Here is a 23,640-nt window from a genome sequence, read left to right as displayed (position 1 = left end):
AGCAGGGAAACACAGGGCCAGCAGGGAAACACAGGGCCAGCAGGGAAACACGGGGCCAGCAGGGAAACACAGGGCCAGCAGGGAAACACAGGGCAGGGAAACACAGGGCCAGCAGGGAAACACAGGGCAGGGAAACACAGGGCCAGCAGGGAAACACAGGGCCAGCAGGGAAACACAGGGCCAGCAGGGAAACACAGGGCAGGGAAACACAGGGCCAGCAGGGAAACACAGGGCCAGCAGGGAAACACAGGGCCAGCAGGGAAACATGGGGCCAGCAGGAAAACACAGGGCAGGGAAACACAGGGCTAGCAGGGAAACACGGGGCCAACAGGGAAACACAGGGCAGGGAAACACGGGGCCAGTAGGGAAACACAGGGCCAGCAGGGAGACACGGGGCCAGCAGGGAAACACAGGGCAGGGAAACACAGGGCCAGCAGGGAAACACAGGGCCAGCAGGGAAACACGTGGCCAGCAGGGAAACACAGGCCAGTAGGGAAACACGGGGCAGGGAAACACAGGGCCAGCAGGGAAACACAGGGCCAGTAGGGAAACACAGGGCCAGCAGGGAAACACAGGGCAGGGAAACACGAGGCCAACAGGGAAACACGGGGCCAACAGGGAAACAAGGGGCCAACAGGGAAACACGGGGCCTGCAGGGAAACACAGGGCCATCAGGGAAACACAGGGCCAGCAGGGAAACATGGGGCCAGTAGGGAAACACAGTGCCAACAGGGAAACACGGGGCCAACAGGGAAACACAGGGCCAGTATGGAAACACAGGGCCAACAGGGAAACACGGGGCCAGTAGGGAAACACAGGGCCAACAGGGAAACACGGGGCCAACAGGGAAACACGGGGCCAGTAGGGAAACACAGGGCCAGTAAGGAAACACAGGGCCAACAGGGAAACACAGGGCCAGCAGGGAAACACGGGGCCAACAGGGAAACACGGGGCCAGTAGGGAGACACGGGGCCAGCAGGGAAAAACAGGGCCAGCAGGGAAACACGGGGCCAACAGGGAAACACGGGCCAGTAGGGAAACACGGGGCCAGCAGGGAAACACGGGGCCAGCAGGGAAATACAGTGCAGCAGGGAAACGCGGGGCCAACAGGGAAACACGGGGCCAACAGGGAAACACAGGGCCAGTAGGGAGACACGGGGCTATCAGGGAAACACAGGGCCAGCAGGGAAACACGGGGCCAGTAGGGAGACACGGGGCCAGCAGGGAAACACGGGGCCAGCAGGGAAACACGGGGCCAGCAGGGAAACACGGGGCCAGTAGGGAAACACGGGGCCAGCAGGGAAACACGGGTCCAGCAGGGAAACACAGGGCAGCAGGGAAACACAGGGCCAACAGGGAAACACGGGGCCAGTAGGGAGACACGGGGCCAGCAGGGAAACACGGGGCCAGCAGGGAAACACAGGGCAGCAGGGAAACACGGGGCAGGGAAACACGGGGCCAGCAGGGAAACACAGGGCCAGCAGGGAAACACGGGGCCAGCAGGGAAACACGGGGCCAGCAGGGAAACACAGGGCCAGCAGGGAAACACAGGGCAGGGAAACACAGGGCCAGCAGGGAAACACAGGGATAGCAGGGAAACATGGTGCCAGTAGGGAAACACAGGGCAGGGAAACACAGGGCCAGCAGGGAAACACAGGGCCAGCAGGGAAACACAGGGCCAGCAGGGAGACACAGGGCAGGGAAACACGGGGCCAGCAGGGAAACACAGGGCCAGCAGGGAAACACAGGGCAGGGAAACACAGGGCCAGCAGGGAAACACAGGGCCAGCAGGGAAACACAGGGCCAGCAGGGAAACATGGGGCCAGCAGGAAAACACAGGGCAGGGAAACACAGGGCTAGCAGGGAAACACGGGGCCAACAGGGAAACACAGGGCAGGGAAACACGGGGCCAGTAGGGAAACACAGGGCCAGCAGGGAGACACGGGGCCAGCAGGGAAACACGGGGCCAACAGGGAAACACGGGCCAGTAGGGAAACACGGGGCCAGCAGGGAAACACGGGGCCAGCAGGGAAACACATGGCAGCAGGGAAACGCGGGGCCAACAGGGAAACACGGGGCCAGTAGGGAGACACGGGGCCAGCAGGGAAACACGGTGCCAGCAGGGAAACACAGGGCAGCAGGGAAACACGGGGCAGGGAAACAGGGGGCCAGCAGGGAAACACGGGGCCAGCAGGGAAACACGGGGCCAGCAGGGAAACACAGGGCCAGCAGGGAAACACAGTGCCAGCAGGGAAACACGGGGCCAGCAGGGAAACACAGGGCAGTTAAACACAGGGCTAGCAGGGAAACACGGGGCCAACAGGGAAACACGGGGCCAACAGGGAAACAAGGGGTCAACAGGGAAACACGGGGCCAGCAGGGAAACACAGGGCCATCAGGGAAACACAGGGCCAGCAGGGAAACATGGGGCCAGTAGGTAAACACAGTACCAACAGGGAAACACGGGGCCAACAGGGAAACACAGGGCCAGTAGGGAAACACAGGGCCAGCAGGGAAACACGGGTCCAGTAGGGAAACACGGGGCCAGCAGGGAAACACGGGGCCAGCAGGGAAACACAGGGCAGCAGGGAAACACAGGGCCAACAGGGAAACAGGGGCCAGTAGGGAGACACGGGGCCAGCAGGGAAACACAGGGCCAGCAGGGAAACACAGGCCAGCAGGGAAACACGGGGCAGGGAAACAAGGGGCCAGCAGGGAAACACGGGGCCAACAGGGAAACACGGGGCCAACAGGGAAACACGGGGCCAACAGGAAAACACGGGGCCAACAGGGAAACACAAGAGGATTCCATGGTGACAATAGCAGAGGAAGCTGTTCCAACAGAACTCACAGAAAAACAAGTGGAATTTTGTAGGAATAAACATCCAATTCTTTGATTACGTTGTGGATTCTCAAACGTCCAGGTCTTGACGGTTTTATTCAAAGACGTCCCAATATGTCTATGATTAACCGGCTTTCAGTTGACTTTTACTGGATATTGACATCGATGGTTTGTAGGGATGTGTATCTTTCCCTTTCAAGACAATTCCATAAGTATATAGATACACGGACACCGATACGATACAGGAACCATACGTAGTAGTTTGATACGAGCTGGATCTGTCTGAGCTGACTGCTATGTGCACGCGCGTATGTGTGTAAATCATGTATGGCTACGGTGTATGTACCTGATCTGAGCCATAAGGGAGATTAGACATCTACCACCCCACTACCACTATCAGATTAGAGCCATAAAGGAGGCTAGACATCTACCCCCCACTACCATTATCAGATTAGAGCCATAAAGGAGGCTAGACATCTACCACTATCAGATTAGAGACATAAAGGAGACTAGACATCAACCCCCCCACTACCACTATCAGATTAGAGCCGTAAAGGAGACATCTACCCCCCACTACCACTATCAGATTAGAGCCATTAAAGGAGACATCTACCACTATCAGATTAGAGCCATAAAGGAGACTAGACATCTACCCCCCCACTACCACTATCAGATTAGAGCCATAAAGGAGACTAGACATCTCCCACATCACTATCAGTTTAGAGCCGTAAAGGAGACTAGACATCTACCACCCCACTATCAGATTAGAGCCGTAAAGGAGACTAGACATCTACCACCCCACTATCAGATTAGAGCCATAAAGGAGACTAGACATCTACCCCCCCACTACCACTATTGGATTAGAGCCATAAAGGAGACTAGACATCTAGTCTCCCCCCACTACCACTACCAGATTAGAGCCATAAAGGAGACTAGACATCTAACCCCCACTACCACTATCAGATTAGAGCCGTAAAGTAGACATCTACCCCCCACTACCACTATCAGATTAGAGCCATTAAAGGAGACATCTACCACTATCAGATTAGAGCCATAAAGGAGACTAGACATCTACCCCCCCCCACTACCACTATCAGATTAGAGCCATAAAGGAGACTAGACATCTACCCCCCCACTACCACTATCAGATTAGAGCCATAAAGGAGACTAGACATCTCCCACCCCACTATCAGTTTAGAGCCGTAAAGGAGACTAGACATCTACCCCCCCACTACCACTATCAGATTAGAGCCATAAAGGAGACTAGACATCTCCCACATCACTATCAGAGTAGAGCCATATAGGAGACTTGACATCTACCACCCCACTATCAGTTTAGAGCCGTAAAGGAGACTAGACATCTACCCCCCCACTACCACTATCGGATTAGAGCCATAAAGGAGACTAGACATCTCCCCCCCCACTACCACTACCAGATTAGAGCCATAAAGGAGACTATACATCTACCCCCCCACTACCACTATCAGATTAGAGCCATTAAAGGAGACATCTACCACTATCAGATTAGAGCCATAAAGGAGACTAGACATCTACCCCCCCACTACCACTATCAGATTAGAGCCATAAAGGAGACTAGACATCTCCCACATCACTATCAGTTTAGAGCCGTAAAGGAGACTAGACATCTACCACCCCACTATCAGATTAGAGCCGTAAAGGAGACTAGACATCTACCACCCCACTATCAGATTAGAGCCATAAAGGAGACTAGACATCTACCCCCCCACTACCACTATTGGATTAAAGCCATAAAGGAGACTAGACATCTCCCCCCCCCCCCCACTACCACTACCAGATTAGAGACATAAAGGAGACTAGACATCAACCCCCCCACTACCACTATCAGATTAGAGCCGTAAAGGAGACATCTACCCCCCACTACCACTATCAGATTAGAGCCATTAAAGGAGACATCTACCACTATCAGATTAGAGCCATAAAGGAGACTAGACATCTACCCCCCCACTACCACTATCAGATTAGAGCCATAAAGGAGACTAGACATCTCCCACATCACTATCAGTTTAGAGCCGTAAAGGAGACTAGACATCTACCACCCCACTATCAGATTAGAGCCGTAAAGGAGACTAGACATCTACCACCCCACTATCAGATTAGAGCCATAAAGGAGACTAGACATCTACCCCCCCACTACCACTATTGGATTAGAGCCATAAAGGAGACTAGACATCTAGTCTCCCCCCACTACCACTACCAGATTAGAGCCATAAAGGAGACTAGACATCTAACCCCCACTACCACTATCAGATTAGAGCCGTAAAGTAGACATCTACCCCCCACTACCACTATCAGATTAGAGCCATTAAAGGAGACATCTACCACTATCAGATTAGAGCCATAAAGGAGACTAGACATCTACCCCCCCCCACTACCACTATCAGATTAGAGCCATAAAGGAGACTAGACATCTACCCCCCCACTACCACTATCAGATTAGAGCCATAAAGGAGACTAGACATCTCCCACCCCACTATCAGTTTAGAGCCGTAAAGGAGACTAGACATCTACCCCCCCACTACCACTATCAGATTAGAGCCATAAAGGAGACTAGACATCTCCCACATCACTATCAGAGTAGAGCCTTATAGGAGACTTGACATCTACCACCCCACTATCAGTTTAGAGCCGTAAAGGAGACTAGACATCTACCCCCCCACTACCACTATCGGATTAGAGCCATAAAGGAGACTAGACATCTCCCCCCCCACTACCACTACCAGATTAGAGCCATAAAGGAGACTATACATCTACCCCCCCACTACCACTATCAGATTAGAGCCATTAAAGGAGACATCTACCACTATCAGATTAGAGCCATAAAGGAGACTAGACATCTACCCCCCCACTACCACTATCAGATTAGAGCCATAAAGGAGACTAGACATCTCCCACATCACTATCAGTTTAGAGCCGTAAAGGAGACTAGACATCTACCACCCCACTATCAGATTAGAGCCGTAAAGGAGACTAGACATCTACCACCCCACTATCAGATTAGAGCCATAAAGGAGACTAGACATCTACCCCCCCACTACCACTATTGGATTAAAGCCATAAAGGAGACTAGACATCTCCCCCCCCCCCCACTACCACTACCAGATTAGAGCCATAAAGGAGACTAGACATCTACCCCCCCACTACCACTATCAGATTAGAGCCGTAAAGTAGACATCTACCCCCCACTACCACTATCAGATTAGAGCCATTAAAGGAGACATCTACCACTATCAGATTAGAGCCATAAAGGAGACTAGACATCTACCCCCCCCACTACCACTATCAGATTAGAGCCATAAAGGAGACTAGACATCTACCCCCCCACTACCACTATCAGATTAGAGCCATAAAGGAGACTAGACATCTCCCACCCCACTATCAGTTTAGAGCCGTAAATGAGACTAGACATCTACCCCCCCACTACCACTATCAGATTAGAGCCATAAAGGAGACTAGACATCTCCCACCCCACTATCAGTTTAGAGCCGTAAAGGAGACTAGACATCTCCCACATCACTATCAGAGTAGAGCCATATAGGAGACTTGACATCTACCACCCCACTATCAGATTAGAGCCATAAAGGAGACTAGACATCTACCCCCCCCCCCCCCCCACTACCACTATCGGATTAGAGCCATAAAGGAGACTAGACATCTCCCCCCCCCACTACCACTACCAGATTAGAGCCATAAAGGAGACTATACATCTACCCCCCCACTACCACTACCAGATTAGAGCCATAAAGGAGACTAGACATCTCCCACCCCACTATCAGTTTAGAGCCGTAAAGGAGACTAGACATCTACCCCCCCACTACCACTATCAGATTAGAGCCATAAAGGAGACTAGACATCTCCCACCCCACTATCAGTTTAGAGCCGTAAAGGAGACTAGACATCTCCCACATCACTATCAGAGTAGAGCCATATAGGAGACTTGACATCTACCACCCCACTATCAGATTAGAGCCATAAAGGAGACTAGACATCTACCCCCCCACTACCACTATCGGATTAGAGCCATAAAGGAGACTAGACATCTCCCCCCCCACTACCACTACCAGATTAGAGCCATAAAGGAGACTATACATCTACCCCCCCACTACCACTATCAGATTAGAGCCGTAAAGGAGACTAGACATCTACCAACACACTACCACTACCAGATTAGAGCCATAAAGGAGACTAGACATCTACCCCCCCACTACCACTACCAGATTAGAGCCATAAAGGAGACTAGACATCTACCCCCCCACTACCACTATCAGATTAGAGCCATAAAGGAGACATCTACCCCCCCACTACCACTACCAGATTAGAGCTGTAAAGGAGACTAGGAGACCACGCTTCAACCACTATCAGATTGTGTGTGTGTGGGGGGGGGGTTTCGGGGGGGGGGGTTCATGTGATTTTGTCCCGTTTTGGTTCTGAAATCACCAAAACCCTCTAATTAACTTGTTGTTTTTGCAGATTAAGATTTGGAGCTAATAATGTATCCATTTGTATTGTTGACAGCCAATGACTGTATAGCACAATTTTGGGGATTTCAACCCCCGTCTCAAAATCGAGTGGTTTTGACCCTTTGGAAGTTTTTACGGAGTCATATTCTCTTCTCCTCTGGCGTCGGTAATGCAGCTGGTGTCGGTAATGCAGCTGGCGTCGGTAATGCAGCTGGCGTCGGTAATGCAGCTGGCATCGGTAATGCAGCTGGCGTCGGTAATGCAGCTGGCGTCGGTAATGCAGATGGCGTCGGTAATGCAGCTGGCGTCGGTAATGCAGCTGGCGTCGGTAATGCAGCTGGCGTCGGTAATGCAGCTGGCGTCGGTAATGCAGCTGGCGTCGGTAATGCAGCTGGCATCGGTAATGCAGCTGGCGTCGGTAATGCAGCTGTCCTCTTTATAAATGATCATCTTTACCATGTATATCCAAACAAATAACCACATACACTGATTGTTTAAATCAAAACTACCAAACTGACGGTGAACCTGAATAATCCTAAATCTGTTCATCAAGACCTCAGCTGTTCATCAAGACCTCGGCTGTTCATCAAGACCTCGGATGTTCATCAAGACCTTGGATGTTCATCAAGACCTCGGCTGTTCATCAAGACCTCGGCTGTTCATCAAGACCTCGGCTGTTCATCAAGACCTCGGCTGTTCATCAAGACCTCGGCTGTTCATCAAGACCTCGGCTGTTCATCAAGACCTCGGCTGTTCATCAAGACCTCAGCTGTTCATCAAGACCTCGGCTGTTCATCAAGACCTTGGCTGTTCATCAAGACCTCGGCTGTTCATCAAGACCTCGGCTGTTCATCAAGACCTCGGCTGTTCATCAAGACCTCAGCTGTTCATCAAGACATCGGCTCTTCATCAAGACCTCAGCTGTTCATCAAGACCTCGGCTGTTCATCAAGACCTCAGCTGTTCATCAAGACCTCAGCTGTTCATCAAGACCTCGGCTGTTCATCAAGACCTCGGCTGTTCATCAAGACCTTGGCTGTTCATCAAGACCTCGGCTGTTCATCAAGACCTCAGCATATAGAATCAGGTGTGGTAGAACTGGGCTTGAACAAAACATGCGGCATATAGCTTGTTTTGCGGCCATCCTCGAGTTGTATTTACAAAGTTGACTATATCTGATGAATGTACATTTTGTTGTACATTTTATATTCCGTCATAACTCACATTGTGTTTACAGGTAATGCACTACTAGATCTTTCTACAGTAAACTATAAGGTTCATTTTCATGTTGATCATTTCTATATTTTCCAGGAGCTTGCTCGATTGTCTTTTGCTAACATAAAGGCTGTTTGAGAAGGTTTGAATACTTAGCAACCTGCCTACACATAGTTTGAAGTACAATAGACCAACATAGCTACTGTAGTAGGTCAGCGCTGGGTGCTGGAAAACCTTGGTAGAGCATGGGTGGAATAGGTATTATGGTGATCATGTGAATTTCCTTTATTTTTCGGCTTCAGACCAATGCTTAGTCTCACATAAAACTTATTTTTGGTTTTCAATATACATAATGATAGGTAGGGTGATATTACTAAATACAGTAAGGATAGGTAGAGTTATATTATTAAATACAGTAAGGATAGGTAGAGTTAAATTATTAAATACAGTAAGGATAGGTAGAGTTATATTATTAAATACAGTAAGGATAGGTAGAGTTATATTATTAAATACAGTAAGGATAGTATTATTAAATACAGTAAGGATAGGTAGAGTTATATTATTAAATACAGTAAGGATAGGTAGAGTTATATTATTAAATACAGTAAGGATAGTATTATTAAATACAGTAAGGATAGGTAGAGTTATATTATTAAATACAGTAAGGATAGGTAGAGTTATATTATTAAATACAGTAAGGATAGGTAGAGTTATATTATTAAATACAGTAAGGATAGGTAGAGTTATATTATTAAATACAGTAAGGATATGTAGAGTTATATTATTAAATACAGTAAGGATATGTAGAGTTATATTATTAAATACAGTAAGGATAGGTAGAGTTATATTATTAAATACAATATTTTATTTATTTTATTTTACCTTTATTTAACCAGGTAGGCAAGTTCAGAACAAGTTCTCATTTACAATTGTGACCTGGCCAAGATAAAGCAAAGCAGTTCAACACATACAACAACACAGAGTTACACATGGAGTAAAACAAACATACAGTCAATAATACAGTAGAAACAAGTCTATATACGATGTGAGCAAATGAGGTGAGATAAGGGAGGTAAAGGCAAAAAAAAGGCCATGGTGGCAAAGTAAATACAATATAGCAAGTAAAACACTGGAATGGTAGATTTGCAGTGGAAGAATGTGCAAAATAGAAATAAAAATAATTGGGTGCAAAGGAGCAAAATAAATTAAATAAATTCAGTAGGGAAAGAGGTAGTTGTTTGAGCTAAATTATAGGTGGGCTATGTACAGGTGCAGTAATCTGTGAGCTGCTCTGACAGTTGGTGCTTAAAGCTAGTGAGGGAGATAAGTGTTTCCAGTTTCAGAGATTTTTGTAGTTCCTTCCAGTCATTGGCAGCAGAGCACTGGAAGGAGAGGCGGCCAAAGAAAGAATTGGTTTTGGGGGTGACCAGAGAGATATACCTGCTGGAGAGCATGCTACAGGTGGGTGATGCTATGATGACCAGCGAGCTGAGAAGAGGGGGACTTTACCTAGCAGGGTGTTGTAGATGACATGGAGCCAGTGGGTTTGGCGACGAGTATGAAGCGAGGGCCAGCCAACGAGAGCATACAGGTCCCAATGGTGGGTAGTATATGGGGCTTTGGTGACAAAACGGATTGCACTGTGTTGAGTAGGGTATTGGAGGCTATTTTGTAAATGACATCGCCGAAGTCGAGGATTGGTAGGATGGTCAGTTTTACAAGGGTATGTTTGGCAGCATGAGTGAAGGATGCTTTGTTGCGAAATAGGAAGCCAATTCTAGATTTAACTTTGGATAGGAGATGTTTGATATGGGTCTGGAAGGAGAGTTTACAGTCTAACCAGACACCTAGGTATTTGTAGTTGTCCACGTATTCTAAGTCAGAGCGGTCCAGAGTAGTGATGTTGGACAGGCGGGCAGGTGCAGGCAGCGATCGGTTGAAGAGCATGCATTTAGTTTTACTTGTATTTAAGAGCAATTGGAGGCCAGGGAAGGAGAGTTGTATGGCATTGAAGCTTGCCTGGAGGGTTGTTAACACAGTGTCCAAAGAAGGGCCAGAAGTATACAGAATGGTGTCGTCTGCGTAGAGGTGGATCAGAGACTCACCAGCAGCAAGAGCGACATCATTGATGTATACAGAGATGAGATTCGGTCCAAGAATTGAACCCTGTGGCACCCCCATAGAGACTGCCAGAGGTCCGGACAGCAGACCCTCCGATTTGACACACTGAACTCTATCAGAGAAGTCGTTGGTGAACCAGGCGAGGCAATCATTTGAGAAACCAAGGCTGTCGAGTCTGCTGATGAGGATGTGGTGATTGGCAGAGTTGAAAGCCTTGGCCAGATCAATGAATACGGCTGCACAATAATGTTTCCTATCAATGGCGATTAAGATATCGTTTAGGACCTTGAGCATGGCTGAGGTGTACCCATGACAAGCTCTGAAACCAGATTGCATAGCAGAGAAGGTATGGTGAGATTAGAAATGGTCGGTAATCTGTTTGTTGACTTGGCTTTCGAAGACCTTAGAAAGTCAGGGTAGGATAGATATAGGTCTGTAGCAGTTTGGGTCAAGAGTGTCCCCCCCCCCTTTGAAGAGGGGGATGACCGCAGCTGCTTTCCAATCTTTGGGAATCTCAGACGACACGAAAGAGAGGTTGAACAGGCTAGTAATAGGGGTGGCAACAATTTCGGCAGATCATTTTAAAAAGAAAGGGTCCAGATTGTCTAGCCTGGCTGATTTGTAGGGGTCCAGATTTTGCAGCTCTTTCAGAACATCAGCTGACTGGATTTGGGAGAAAGAGAAATGGGGAAGGGTTGGGCGAGTTGCTGTGGGTGGGTGCAGTGCTTTTGACCGGGGTAGGAGTAGCCAGGTGGAAAGCATGGCCAGCTGTAGAAAAATGCTTATTGAAATTCTCAATTATAGTGGATTTATCAGTGGTGACAGTGTTTCCTATCTTCAGTGCAGTGGGCAGCTGGGAGGAGGTGTTCTTATTCTCCATGGACTTTACAGTGTCCCAGAACTTTTTTGAGTTAGTATTGCAGGAAGCAAATTTCTGCTTGAAAAAGCTAGCCTTGGCTTTTCTAACTGCCTGTGTATAATGGTTTCTAGCTTCCCTGAACAGCTGCATATCACAGGGGCTGTTCGATGCTAATGCAGAACGCCATAGGATGTGTTTGTGTTGGTTAAGGGCAGTTAGGTCTGGGGAGAACCAAGGGCTATATCTGTTCCTGGTTCTAAATTTCTTGAATGGGGCATGCTTATTTAAGATGGTTAGGAAGGCATTTAAAAAAAATAACCAGGCATCCTCTACTGACGGGATGAGATCAATATCCTTCCAGGATACCCCGGCCAGGTCGATTAGAAAGGCCTGCTCGCTGAAGTGTTTCAGGGAGCGTTTGACAGTGATGAGTGACCTCTGACCCATTACGGATGCAGGCAATGAGGCAGTGATCGCTGAGATCTTGGTTGAAGACAGCAGGGGTGTATTTAGAGGGCAAGTTGGTTAGAATGATATCTATGAGGGTGCCCGTGTTTAAGGCTTTGGGGAGGTACCTGGTAGGTTCATTGATCATTTGTGTGAGATTGAGGGCATCAAGATTAGATTGTAGGATGGCTGGGGTGTTAAGCATGTTCCAGTTTAGGTCGCCTAGCAGCACGAGCTCTGAAGATGGATGGGGGGAAATCAGTTCACATATGGTGTCCAGAACACAGCTGGGGGCAGATGGTCTTCTATAGCAGGCGGCAACGGTGAGAGACTTGTATTTAGAGAGGTGGATTTTTAAAAGTAGAAGTTCAAATTGTTTGGTTACAGACCTGAATAGTAGGACAGAACTCTGCTGGCTATCTTTACAGTAGATTGCAACACCGCCCCCTTTGGCAGTTCTATCTTGTCTGAAAATGTTGTAGTTTGGGATTAAAATTTCAGAATTTTTGGTGGTCTTCCTAAGCCAGGATTCAGACACAGAACATCCGGGTTGGCAGAGTGTGCTAAAGCAGTGAATAGAACAAACTTAGGGAGGAGGCTTCTAATGTTAACATGCATGAAACCAAGGCTATTACGGTTACAGAAGTCATCAAAAGAGAGCGCCTGGGGAATAGGAGTGGAGCTAGGCACTGCAGGGCCTGGATTCACCTCTACATCGCCAGAGGAACAGAGGAGGAGTAGAATAAGGGTGCGGCTAAAAGTAATAAGAATTGGTCGTCTAGAACGTCTGGAACAGAGAGTAAAGGGAGGTTTCTGGGGGCGATAAAATAGCATCAAGGTATAATGTACAGACAAAGGTATGGTAGGATGTGAATACAGTGGAGGTAAACCTAGGTATTGAGTGATGAAGAGAGAGATATTGTCTCTAGAAACATTATTGAAACCAGGAGATGTCATCACATGTGTGGGCGGTGGAACTAATAGGTTGGATAAGGTATAGTGAGCAGGACTAGAGGCTCTACAGTGAAATAAGCCAATAAACACTAACCAGAACAGCGATGGGCAAGGCATATTGACATTAAGGAGAGACAGGCTTAGTCAAGTGATCAAAAGGGTCTAGTGAGTAGTGAGGTTGGTTGGGGTCACGGCGATTTAGACAGCTAGCCGGGCCATCGGTACCAAGCTAGCATAGGATGGAGGTCTGTTATTAGCCACCTCGTGCGTTTCAGTCGTTAGGATTAGTGGGGTTCCGTGTGGTAGAGGGGATGAATCCAATTAGCAAAAAAAATCTAAACAATAGATATAGTTATAGAGGCCCAAGAAAAAAAAGAAAAAAAAGAAAGAAAATAAATAAATAAATTGTCCGATAGGTCTATTCAGATAGCAGCCGATAAGACAGCTAACGGTTAGCGAACCACAGATGGGCGTTCAGGTAACGTCGCGACGGAGGAGCCAGCCGGATAACTCCCTTGGGTAGATAAGGTCGGTAGTCCAGTTGTGAAGGCCCGGTGTTGCTCTGCGTTGGCAGTAAAACTGGTCCGGATAGGTGATTGTAGCCCAGGAGTGACTGATGGAACTCTTCAGCTGGCTAGCTCCGGAATAATTGATGTTTGCTCTGGAATCGACGAAAGCCGATAGTCACACGGATAGCAGCTAGCTAGCTGCGAGATCCAGGTATAAATGTCCAGAGTTAGCGGTTGAAATCCGGGGACATGGAGAGAAAAATAGGTCCGGTATGTTCCGGTCCGAGCCGCGCCGTACAGAACTAGATAGATTTTCGAGCTAAAGGATAGCTGATGACCACAAACCGTGGTTAGCTGAATACTAACGATTAGCCAGTGAAGAAGCTAACTAGCTTCTGATTAGCTTCTGATTAGCTTCAGGCTAGCTTCTGGATTAGCTTCTGGCTAGCTTCTGGTTAGCTTCTATGGAGGATTACAGATTTGAGGTAAATAATACTTTATTTTTTACATTTTTTTTATATAAATTGGTGAGGAGGGTTGCAGGAGAGTGTTTTGAAGATGAGTTTATGGAAAATATATATAAAAAGGTATGCGAAGAAAGTTGTAAATATATACATATATACGGGACACGACAAGACGAGGACAAAAGACGTCTGAACTGCCATGCCATCTTGGAGTCAATAAACAACCAGTGCCTTTTGAATCAACTGGAGAGGATAGGAAGGATGTATATAAGGTATAAGGATAGGTAGAGTTATATAATTAAATACAGTAAGGATAGGTAGAGTTATATTATTAAATACAGTAAGGATAGGTAGAGTTATATAATTAAATACAGTAAGGATAGGTAGAGTTATATTATTAAATACAGTAAGGATAGGTAGAGTTATATAATTAAATACAGTAAGGATAGGTAGAGTTATATTATTAAATACAATAAGGATAGGTAGAGTTATATTATGAAATACAATAAGGATATGTAGAGTTATATTATTAAATACAGTAAGGAAAGGTCGAGTTATATTATTAAATACAGTAAGGATAGGTAGATTTAAATTATTAAATACAGTAAGGATAGGTAGAGTTATATTATTAAATACAGTAAGGATAGGTAGAGTTATATTATTAAATACAGTAAGGACAGGTAGAGTTATATTATTAAATACAGTAAGGATAGGTAGAGTTATATTATGAAATACAATAAGGATATGTAGAGTTATATTATTAAATACAGTAAGGATATGTAGAGTAATATTATGAAATACAATAAGGATAGGTAGAGTTATATTATGAAATACAATAAAGATGTGTAGAGTTATATTATTAAATACAGTAAGGATAGGTAGAGTTATATTATTAAATACAGTAAGGATAGGTAGAGTTATATTATTAAATACAGTAATGATAGGTAGAGTTATATTATTAAATACAGTAAGGATAGGTAGAGTTATATAATTAAATACAGTAAGGATAGGTAGAGTTATATTATTAAATACAGTAAGGATAGGTAGAGTTATATAATTAAATACAGTAAGGATAGGTAGAGTTATATTATTAAATACAGTAAGGATAGGTAGAGTTATATAATTAAATACAGTAAGGATAGGTAGAGTTATATTATTAAATACAATAAGGATAGGTAGAGTTATATTATGAAATACAATAAGGATATGTAGAGTTATATTATTAAATACAGTAAGGATAGGTCGAGTTATATTATTAAATACAGTAAGGATAGGTAGATTTAAATTATTAAATACAGTAAGGATAGGTAGAGTTATATTATTAAATACAGTAAGGATAGGTAGAGTTATATTATTAAATACAGTAAGGATAGGTAGAGTTATATTATGAAATACAATAAGGATATGTAGAGTTATATTATTAAATACAGTAAGGATATGTAGAGTAATATTATGAAATACAATAAGGATAGGTAGAGTTATATTATGAAATACAATAAAGATGTGTAGAGTTATATTATTAAATACAGTAAGGATAGGTAGAGTTATATTATTAAATACAGTAATGATAGGTAGAGTTATATTATTAAATACAGTAAGGATAGGTAGAGTTATATTATTAAATACAGTAAGGATAGGTAGAGTTATATTATGAAATACAATAAGGATATGTAGAGTTATATTATGAAATACAATAAGGATAGGTAGAGTTATATTATGAAATACAATAAGGATATGTAGAGTTATATTATTACATACAGTAAGGATAGGTAGAGTTATATTATTAAATACAGTAATGATAGGTAGAGTTATATTATTAAATACAGTAAGGATAGGTAGAGTTATATTATGAAATACAATAAGGATAGGTAGAGTTATATTATGAAATACAATAAGGATATGTAGAGTTATATTATTACATACAGTAAGGATAGGTAGAGTTATATTATTACATACAGTAAGGATAGGTAGAGTTATATTATTAAATACAGTAAGGATAGGTAGAGTTAAATTATTAAATACAGTAAGGATAGGTAGAGTTATATTATTAAATACAGTAAGGATAGGTAGAGTTATATTATTACATACAGTAAGGATAGGTAGAGTTATATTATTACATACAGTAAGGATAGGTAGAGTTATATTATTAAATACAGTAAGGATAGGTAGAGTTATATTATTACATACAGTAAGGATAGGTAGAGTTATATTATTAAATACAGTAAGGATAGGTAGAGTTATATTATTAAATACAGTAAGGATAGGTAGAGTTATATTATTAAATACAGTAAGGATAGGTAGAGTTATATTATTAAATACAGTAAGGATAGGTAGAGTTATATTATTAAATACAGTAAGGATAGGTAGAGTTATATTATTACATACAGTAAGGATAGGTAGAGTTATATTATTACATACAGTAAGGATAGGTAGAGTTATATTATTAAATACAGTAAGGATAGGTAGAGTTATATTATTACATACAGTAAGGATAGGTAGAGTTATATTATTAAATACAGTAAGGATAGGTAGAGTTATATTATTAAATACAGTAAGGATAGGTAGAGTTATATTATTAAATACAATAAGGATATGTAGAGTTATATTATTACATACAGTAAGGATAGGTAGAGTTATATTATTAAATACAATAAGGATATGTAGAGTTATATTATTACATACAGTAAGGATAGGTAGAGTTATATTATTAAATACAGTAAGGATAGGTAGAGTTATATTATTAAATACAGTAAGGATAGGTAGAGTTATATTATTAAATACAGTAAGGATAGGTAGAGTTATATTATTAAATACAGTAAGGATAGGTAGAGTTATATTATTAAATACAGTAAGGATAGGTAGAGTTATATTATTAAATACAGTAAGGATAGGTAGAGTTATATTATTAAATACAGTAAGGATAGGTAGAGTTATATTATTAAATACAGTAAGGATAGGTATAGTTATATTATTAAATACAGTAAGGATAGGTAGAGTTATATTATTAAATACAGTAAGGATAGGTAGAGGGCTATTATTAAATACAGTAAGGATAGGTAGATTTAAATTATTAAATACAGTAAGGATAGGTAGAGTTATATTATTAAATACAGTAAGGATAGGTAGAGTTATATTATTAAATACAGTAAGGATAGGTAGAGTTATATTATGAAATACAATAAGGATATGTAGAGTTATATTATTAAATACAGTAAGGATATGTAGAGTAATATTATGAAATACAATAAGGATAGGTAGAGTTATATTATGAAATACAATAAAGATGTGTAGAGTTATATTATTAAATACAGTAAGGATAGGTAGAGTTATATTATTAAATACAGTAATGATAGGTAGAGTTATATTATTAAATACAGTAAGGATAGGTAGAGTTATATTATTAAATACAGTAAGGATAGGTAGAGTTATATTATGAAATACAATAAGGATATGTAGAGTTATATTATGAAATACAATAAGGATAGGTAGAGTTATATTATGAAATACAATAAGGATATGTAGAGTTATATTATTACATACAGTAAGGATAGGTAGAGTTATATTATTAAATACAGTAATGATAGGTAGAGTTATATTATTAAATACAGTAAGGATAGGTAGAGTTATATTATGAAATACAATAAGGATAGGTAGAGTTATATTATGAAATACAATAAGGATATGTAGAGTTATATTATTACATACAGTAAGGATAGGTAGAGTTATATTATTACATACAGTAAGGATAGGTAGAGTTATATTATTAAATACAGTAAGGATAGGTAGAGTTAAATTATTAAATACAGTAAGGATAGGTAGAGTTATATTATTAAATACAGTAAGGATAGGTAGAGTTATATTATTACATACAGTAAGGATAGGTAGAGTTATATTATTACATACAGTAAGGATAGGTAGAGTTATATTATTAAATACAGTAAGGATAGGTAGAGTTATATTATTACATACAGTAAGGATAGGTAGAGTTATATTATTAAATACAGTAAGGATAGGTAGAGTTATATTATTAAATACAGTAAGGATAGGTAGAGTTATATTATTAAATACAGTAAGGATAGGTAGAGTTATATTATTAAATACAGTAAGGATAGGTAGAGTTATATTATTAAATACAGTAAGGATAGGTAGAGTTATATTATTACATACAGTAAGGATAGGTAGAGTTATATTATTACATACAGTAAGGATAGGTAGAGTTATATTATTAAATACAGTAAGGATAGGTAGAGTTATATTATTACATACAGTAAGGATAGGTAGAGTTATATTATTAAATACAGTAAGGATAGGTAGAGTTATATTATTAAATACAGTAAGGATAGGTAGAGTTATATTATTAAATACAATAAGGATATGTAGAGTTATATTATTACATACAGTAAGGATAGGTAGAGTTATATTATTAAATACAATAAGGATATGTAGAGTTATATTATTACATACAGTAAGGATAGGTAGAGTTATATTATTAAATACAGTAAGGATAGGTAGAGTTATATTATTAAATACAGTAAGGATAGGTAGAGTTATATTATTAAATACAGTAAGGATAGGTAGAGTTATATTATTAAATACAGTAAGGATAGGTAGAGTTATATTATTAAATACAGTAAGGATAGGTAGAGTTATATTATTAAATACAGTAAGGATAGGTAGAGTTATATTATTAAATACAGTAAGGATAGGTAGAGTTATATTATTAAATACAGTAAGGATAGGTATAGTTATATTATTAAATACAGTAAGGATAGGTAGAGTTATATTATTAAATACAGTAAGGATAGGTAGAGGGCTATTATTAAATACAGTAAGGATAGGTATAGTTATATTATTAAATACAGTAAGGATAGGTAGAGTTATATTATTAAATACAGTAAGGATAGGTAGAGTTATATTATTAAATACAATAAGGATAGGTAGAGTTATATTATTAAATACAATAAGGATATGTAGAGTTATATTATTAAATACAGTAAGGATAGGTAGAGGGCTATTATTAAATACAGTAAGGATAGGTATAGTTATATTATTAAATACAGTAAGGATAGGTAGAGTTATATTATTAAATACAGTAAGGATAGGTAGAGTTATATTATTAAATACAGTAAGGATAGGTAGAGTTATATTATTAAATACAGTAAGGATAGGTAGAGTTATATTGTTAAATACAGTAAGGATAGGTAGAGTTATATAATTAAATACAGTAAGGATAGGTAGAGTTATATTATTACATACAGTAAGGATAGGTAGAGTTATATTATTAAATACAGTAAGGATAGGTAGAGTTATATTATTAAATACAGTAAGGATAGGTAGAGTTATATTATTAAATACAGTAAGGATAGGTAGAGTTAAATTATTAAATACAGTAATGATAGGTAGAGTTATATTATTAAATACAGTAGGGATAGGTAGAGTTCTATTATTAAATACAGTAAGGATAGGTAGAGTTATATTATTAAATACAGTAAGGATAGGTAGAGTTATATTATTAAATACAGTAAGGATATGTAGAGTTATATTGTTAAATACAGTAAGGACAGGTAGAGGGCTATTGTTAAATACAGTAAGGACAGGTAGAGTTATATTATTAAATACAGTAAGGATAGGTAGAGTTAAATTATTAAATACAGTAAGGACAGGTAGAGTTATATTATTAAATACAGTAAGGATAGGTAGAGGGCTATTATTAAATACAGTAAGGATAGGTAGAGGGCTATTATTAAATACAGTAAGGATAGGTAGAGGGCTATTATTAAATACAGTAAGGACAGGTAGAGGGCTATTGTTAAATACAGTAAGGATAGGTAGAGGGCTATTGTTAAATACAGTAAGGATAGGTAGAGGGCTATTGTTAAATACAGTAAGGATAGGTAGAGGGCTATTATTAAATACAGTAAGGACAGGTAGAGGGCTATTATTAAATACAGTAAGGATAGGTAGAGTTATATTATTACATACAGTAAGGATAGGTAGAGGGCTATTGTTAAATACAGTAAGGATAGGTAGAGGGCTATTATTAAATACAGTAAGGATAGGTAGAGTTATATTATTAAATACAGTAAGGATAGGTAGAGGGCTATTATTAAATACAGTAAGGATAGGTAGAGTTATATTATTAAATACAGTAAGGATAGGTAGAGTTATATTATTAAATACAGTAAGGATAGGTAGAGGGCTATTATTAAATACAGTAAGGATAGGTAGAGTTATATTATTAAATACAGTAAGGATAGGTAGAGGGCTATTATTAAATACAGTAAGGACAGGTAGAGGGCTATTGTTAAATACAGTAAGGATAGGTAGAGTTATATTATTAAATACAGTAAGGATAGGTAGAGGGCTATTGTTAAATACAATAAGGATAGGTAGAGTTATATAATTAAATACAGTAAGGACAGGTAGAGTTATATTATTAAATACAGTAAGGACAGGTAGAGTTATATTATTAAATACAGTAAGGATAGGTAGAGGGCTATTGTTAAATACAATAAGGATAGGTAGAGTTATATAATTAAATACAGTAAGGACAGGTAGAGTTATATAATTAAATACAGTAAGGACAGGTAGAGTTATATTATTAAATACAGTAAGGATAGGTAGAGTTATATTGTTAAATACAGTAAGGATATGTAGAGTTATATTGTTAAATACAGTAAGGATATGTAGAGTTATATTGTTAAATACAGTAAGGATAGGTAGAGTTATATTATTAAATACAAAATTATTATTTACCTCCTATTTATTATGTATTTAGTAAATATTATTGTCTTCTGTTCGCTCTCTGGTCAAATAGAAAGTTTATATCCAGGTATTGATCGTGTAGTAAATGTAGATATTTCCACATCCCCAGGTGATCTTTGCCCTGAACCAGACCCTTGTACAGCAGGAGAGTGTGAGAGCAGGCAGTCTGCAGGGCTCCTATACCACTGAGGACCTCATCAAGCACTACAACTGTGGAGACCTCAACTCCATCATCTTCAACCATGACACCTCTCAGGTCAGTTACAACCACCACACCCCGTTACACCTGACCCCTAACACTAACGACCCCTAACACTAACGACCCCTAACACGAACAACCCCTAACACGAACAACCCCTAACACTAACGACCCCTAACACTAACGACCCCTAACACTAATGACCCCTAACACTAACGATCCCTAACACTAATGACCCCTAACACTAATGACCCCTAACGCTAATGACCCCTAACGCTAATGACCCCTAACACCAACGACCACTAACACTAACGACCCCTAACACAACGACCTCTAAATCTAATGACCCCTAACACTAACGTCCCCTAACACTAACGACCCCTAATACTAACGACCCCTAACACTAACGACCCCTAACACTAACGACCCCTAACACCAACGACCCCTAACACTAACGACCCCTAACACTAATGACCCCTAACACGAACAACCCCTAACACTAACGACCCCTAACACTAACGACCCCTAACATGAACGACCCCTAACACTAACGATCTCTAACACTAACGACCCCTAACACTAATGTCCCCTAACACTAATGACCCCTAACACAAACAACCCCTAACACTAACGACCCCTAACACTAACGACCCCTAACACGAACAACCCCTAACATGAATGACCCCTAACACTAACGACCTCTAACACTAACGACCCCTAACACAAACAACCCCTAACACCAACAACCTCTAACACTAACGACCCCTAACACTAATGACCCCTAACATTAACGACCCCTAACACTAATGACTCCTAACACTAATGACCCCTAACACTAATGACCACTAACACCAATGACCCCTAACACTAACGACTCCTAACACAAACAACCCCTAACACCAACAACCCCTAACACTAACGACCCATCGGTATCACCTTATTTTTACGGGACTTTTTTACATTTCTGACCCATTCAGTTTAGACCTGATGGATAAATCTCTCACTGCCCCCCCCCCCCCCCCCACCCCCCCCCCCCCTGTAGGTCCCCAACTTTAACAACGTGACCCTGCGCCCCAGCGAACAGATAACGGCCCAGGAGATTGACAGCTACTTCAGACAGGAACTGATCTACAAGAGGAACGACAGGATGGGGAACAGGGTTAAGACTCTGATGGAAGAACACCCTGACAACAGCTTCTTCTTCGCCTTCGGAGCAGGTCAGTGAGGATGATGATGATGATGAGAATAAGGAAGAGGATGACTAATGATCACACCCTCTGATGCCAAGATAAGGGGAAAGGAATCCAAGATTCTTTGATGTCGTGGTTAGCCTTTGTGATGATTCAGCCTGCTTGAGTATTGATTCATTCAGTATGGAGCTATGAAAAGTGAATCATCTTTACCTTCATCATCTTTAGTTCCCATCTTCACCATCTTTAGTTCACCATCTTTACCATATTTACCATCTTTAGTTATGAGCTGACTGTTTCTACAGTCTGGTCTGTAATTATTGGCACCCTGTGGTCTGTAATTATTGGCACCCTTGATAAAGATAAGCAAAAAAATGACTGTATAAAATAAATAACAAATACTGAGCTATGTTGAATGAAAAAAAAGGGAAATTATATATATTTTTTATACTAATGCAGTTGCTCAGAGAAAGAGACTTTAAGTCATAAAAAAATAACAAAATTGAAAAATGATTGGTTCAAAATGATTAGCACCCCTGTTTTCAGTACTCCATTACCCTTCGATAAAATGTTTTATGAGGTAGCACCCTATTCCCTATGGGGTCTGGTCAAATGGCACCCTATTCCCTATGGGGTCTGGTCAAATGGCACCCTATTCCCTATGGGGTCTGGTCAAATGGCACCCTATTCCCTATGGGGTCTGGTCAAATGGCACCCTATTCCCTATGGGGTCTGGTCAAATGGCACCCTATTCCCTATGGGGTCTGGTCAAATGGCACCCTATTCCCTATGGGGTCTGGTCAAATGGCACCCTATTCCCTATGGGGTCTGGTCAAATGGCACCCTATTCCTTATGGGGTCTGGTCAAATGGCACCCTATTCCCTATGGGGTCTGGTCAAATGGCACCCTATTCCCTATGGGGTCTGGTCAAATGGCACCCTATTCCCTATGGGGTCTGGTCAAATGGCACCCTATTCCCTATGGGGTCTGGTCAAATGGCACCCTATTCCCTATGGGGTCTGGTCAAATGGCACCCTATTCCCTATGGGGTCTGGTCAAATGGCACCCTATTCCTTATGGGGTCTGGTCAAATGGCACCCTATTCCCTATGGGGTCTGGTCAAATGGCACCCTATTCCCTATGGGGTCTGGTCAAATGGCACCCTATTCCCTATGGGGTCTGGTCAAATGGCACCCTATTCCTTATGGGGTCTGGTCAAATGGCACCCTATTCCCTATGGGGTCTGGTCAAATGGCACCCTATTCCCTATGGGGTCTGGTCAAATGGTACCCTATTCCCTATGGTGTCTGGTCAAATGGCACCCTATTCCCTATGGGGTCTGGTCAAATGGCACCCTATTCCCTATGGGGTCTGGTCAAATGGCACCCTATTCCCTATGGGGTCTGGTCAAATGGCACCCTATTCCCTATGGGGTCTGGTCAAATGGCACCCTATTCCCTATGGGGTCTGGTCAAATGGCACCCTATTCCCTATGGGGTCTGGTCAAATGGCACCCTATTCCCTATGGGGTCTGGTCAAATGGCACCCTATTCCCTATGGGGTCTGGTCAAATGGC

The 23,640-nt window shown here is 41.6% G+C and overlaps 1 protein-coding gene across 1 annotated transcript in view; it reads left to right on the top strand.

Moving 5' to 3' along the window:
• The window catches only part of LOC110517810 (metalloprotease TIKI1), a 163,981-nt gene that overhangs the window by 57,051 nt on the left and 83,290 nt on the right, over positions 1-23,640 (top strand). The window contains exons 3-4 of the mRNA XM_036976592.2: positions 20,784-20,930; positions 21,916-22,090. Coding sequence (XP_036832487.1) covers positions 20,784-20,930; positions 21,916-22,090 — 322 coding nt within the window. The remainder of the gene's footprint in view (positions 1-20,783; positions 20,931-21,915; positions 22,091-23,640) is intronic.

Source organism: Oncorhynchus mykiss, chromosome 5, assembly GCF_057628025.1.
Source record: "Oncorhynchus mykiss isolate SJ-2025 chromosome 5, ASM5762802v1, whole genome shotgun sequence".
NCBI classification, from domain to species: domain Eukaryota; kingdom Metazoa; phylum Chordata; class Actinopteri; order Salmoniformes; family Salmonidae; genus Oncorhynchus; species Oncorhynchus mykiss.
This window is presented reverse-complemented; position numbering and strand designations above follow the sequence as displayed.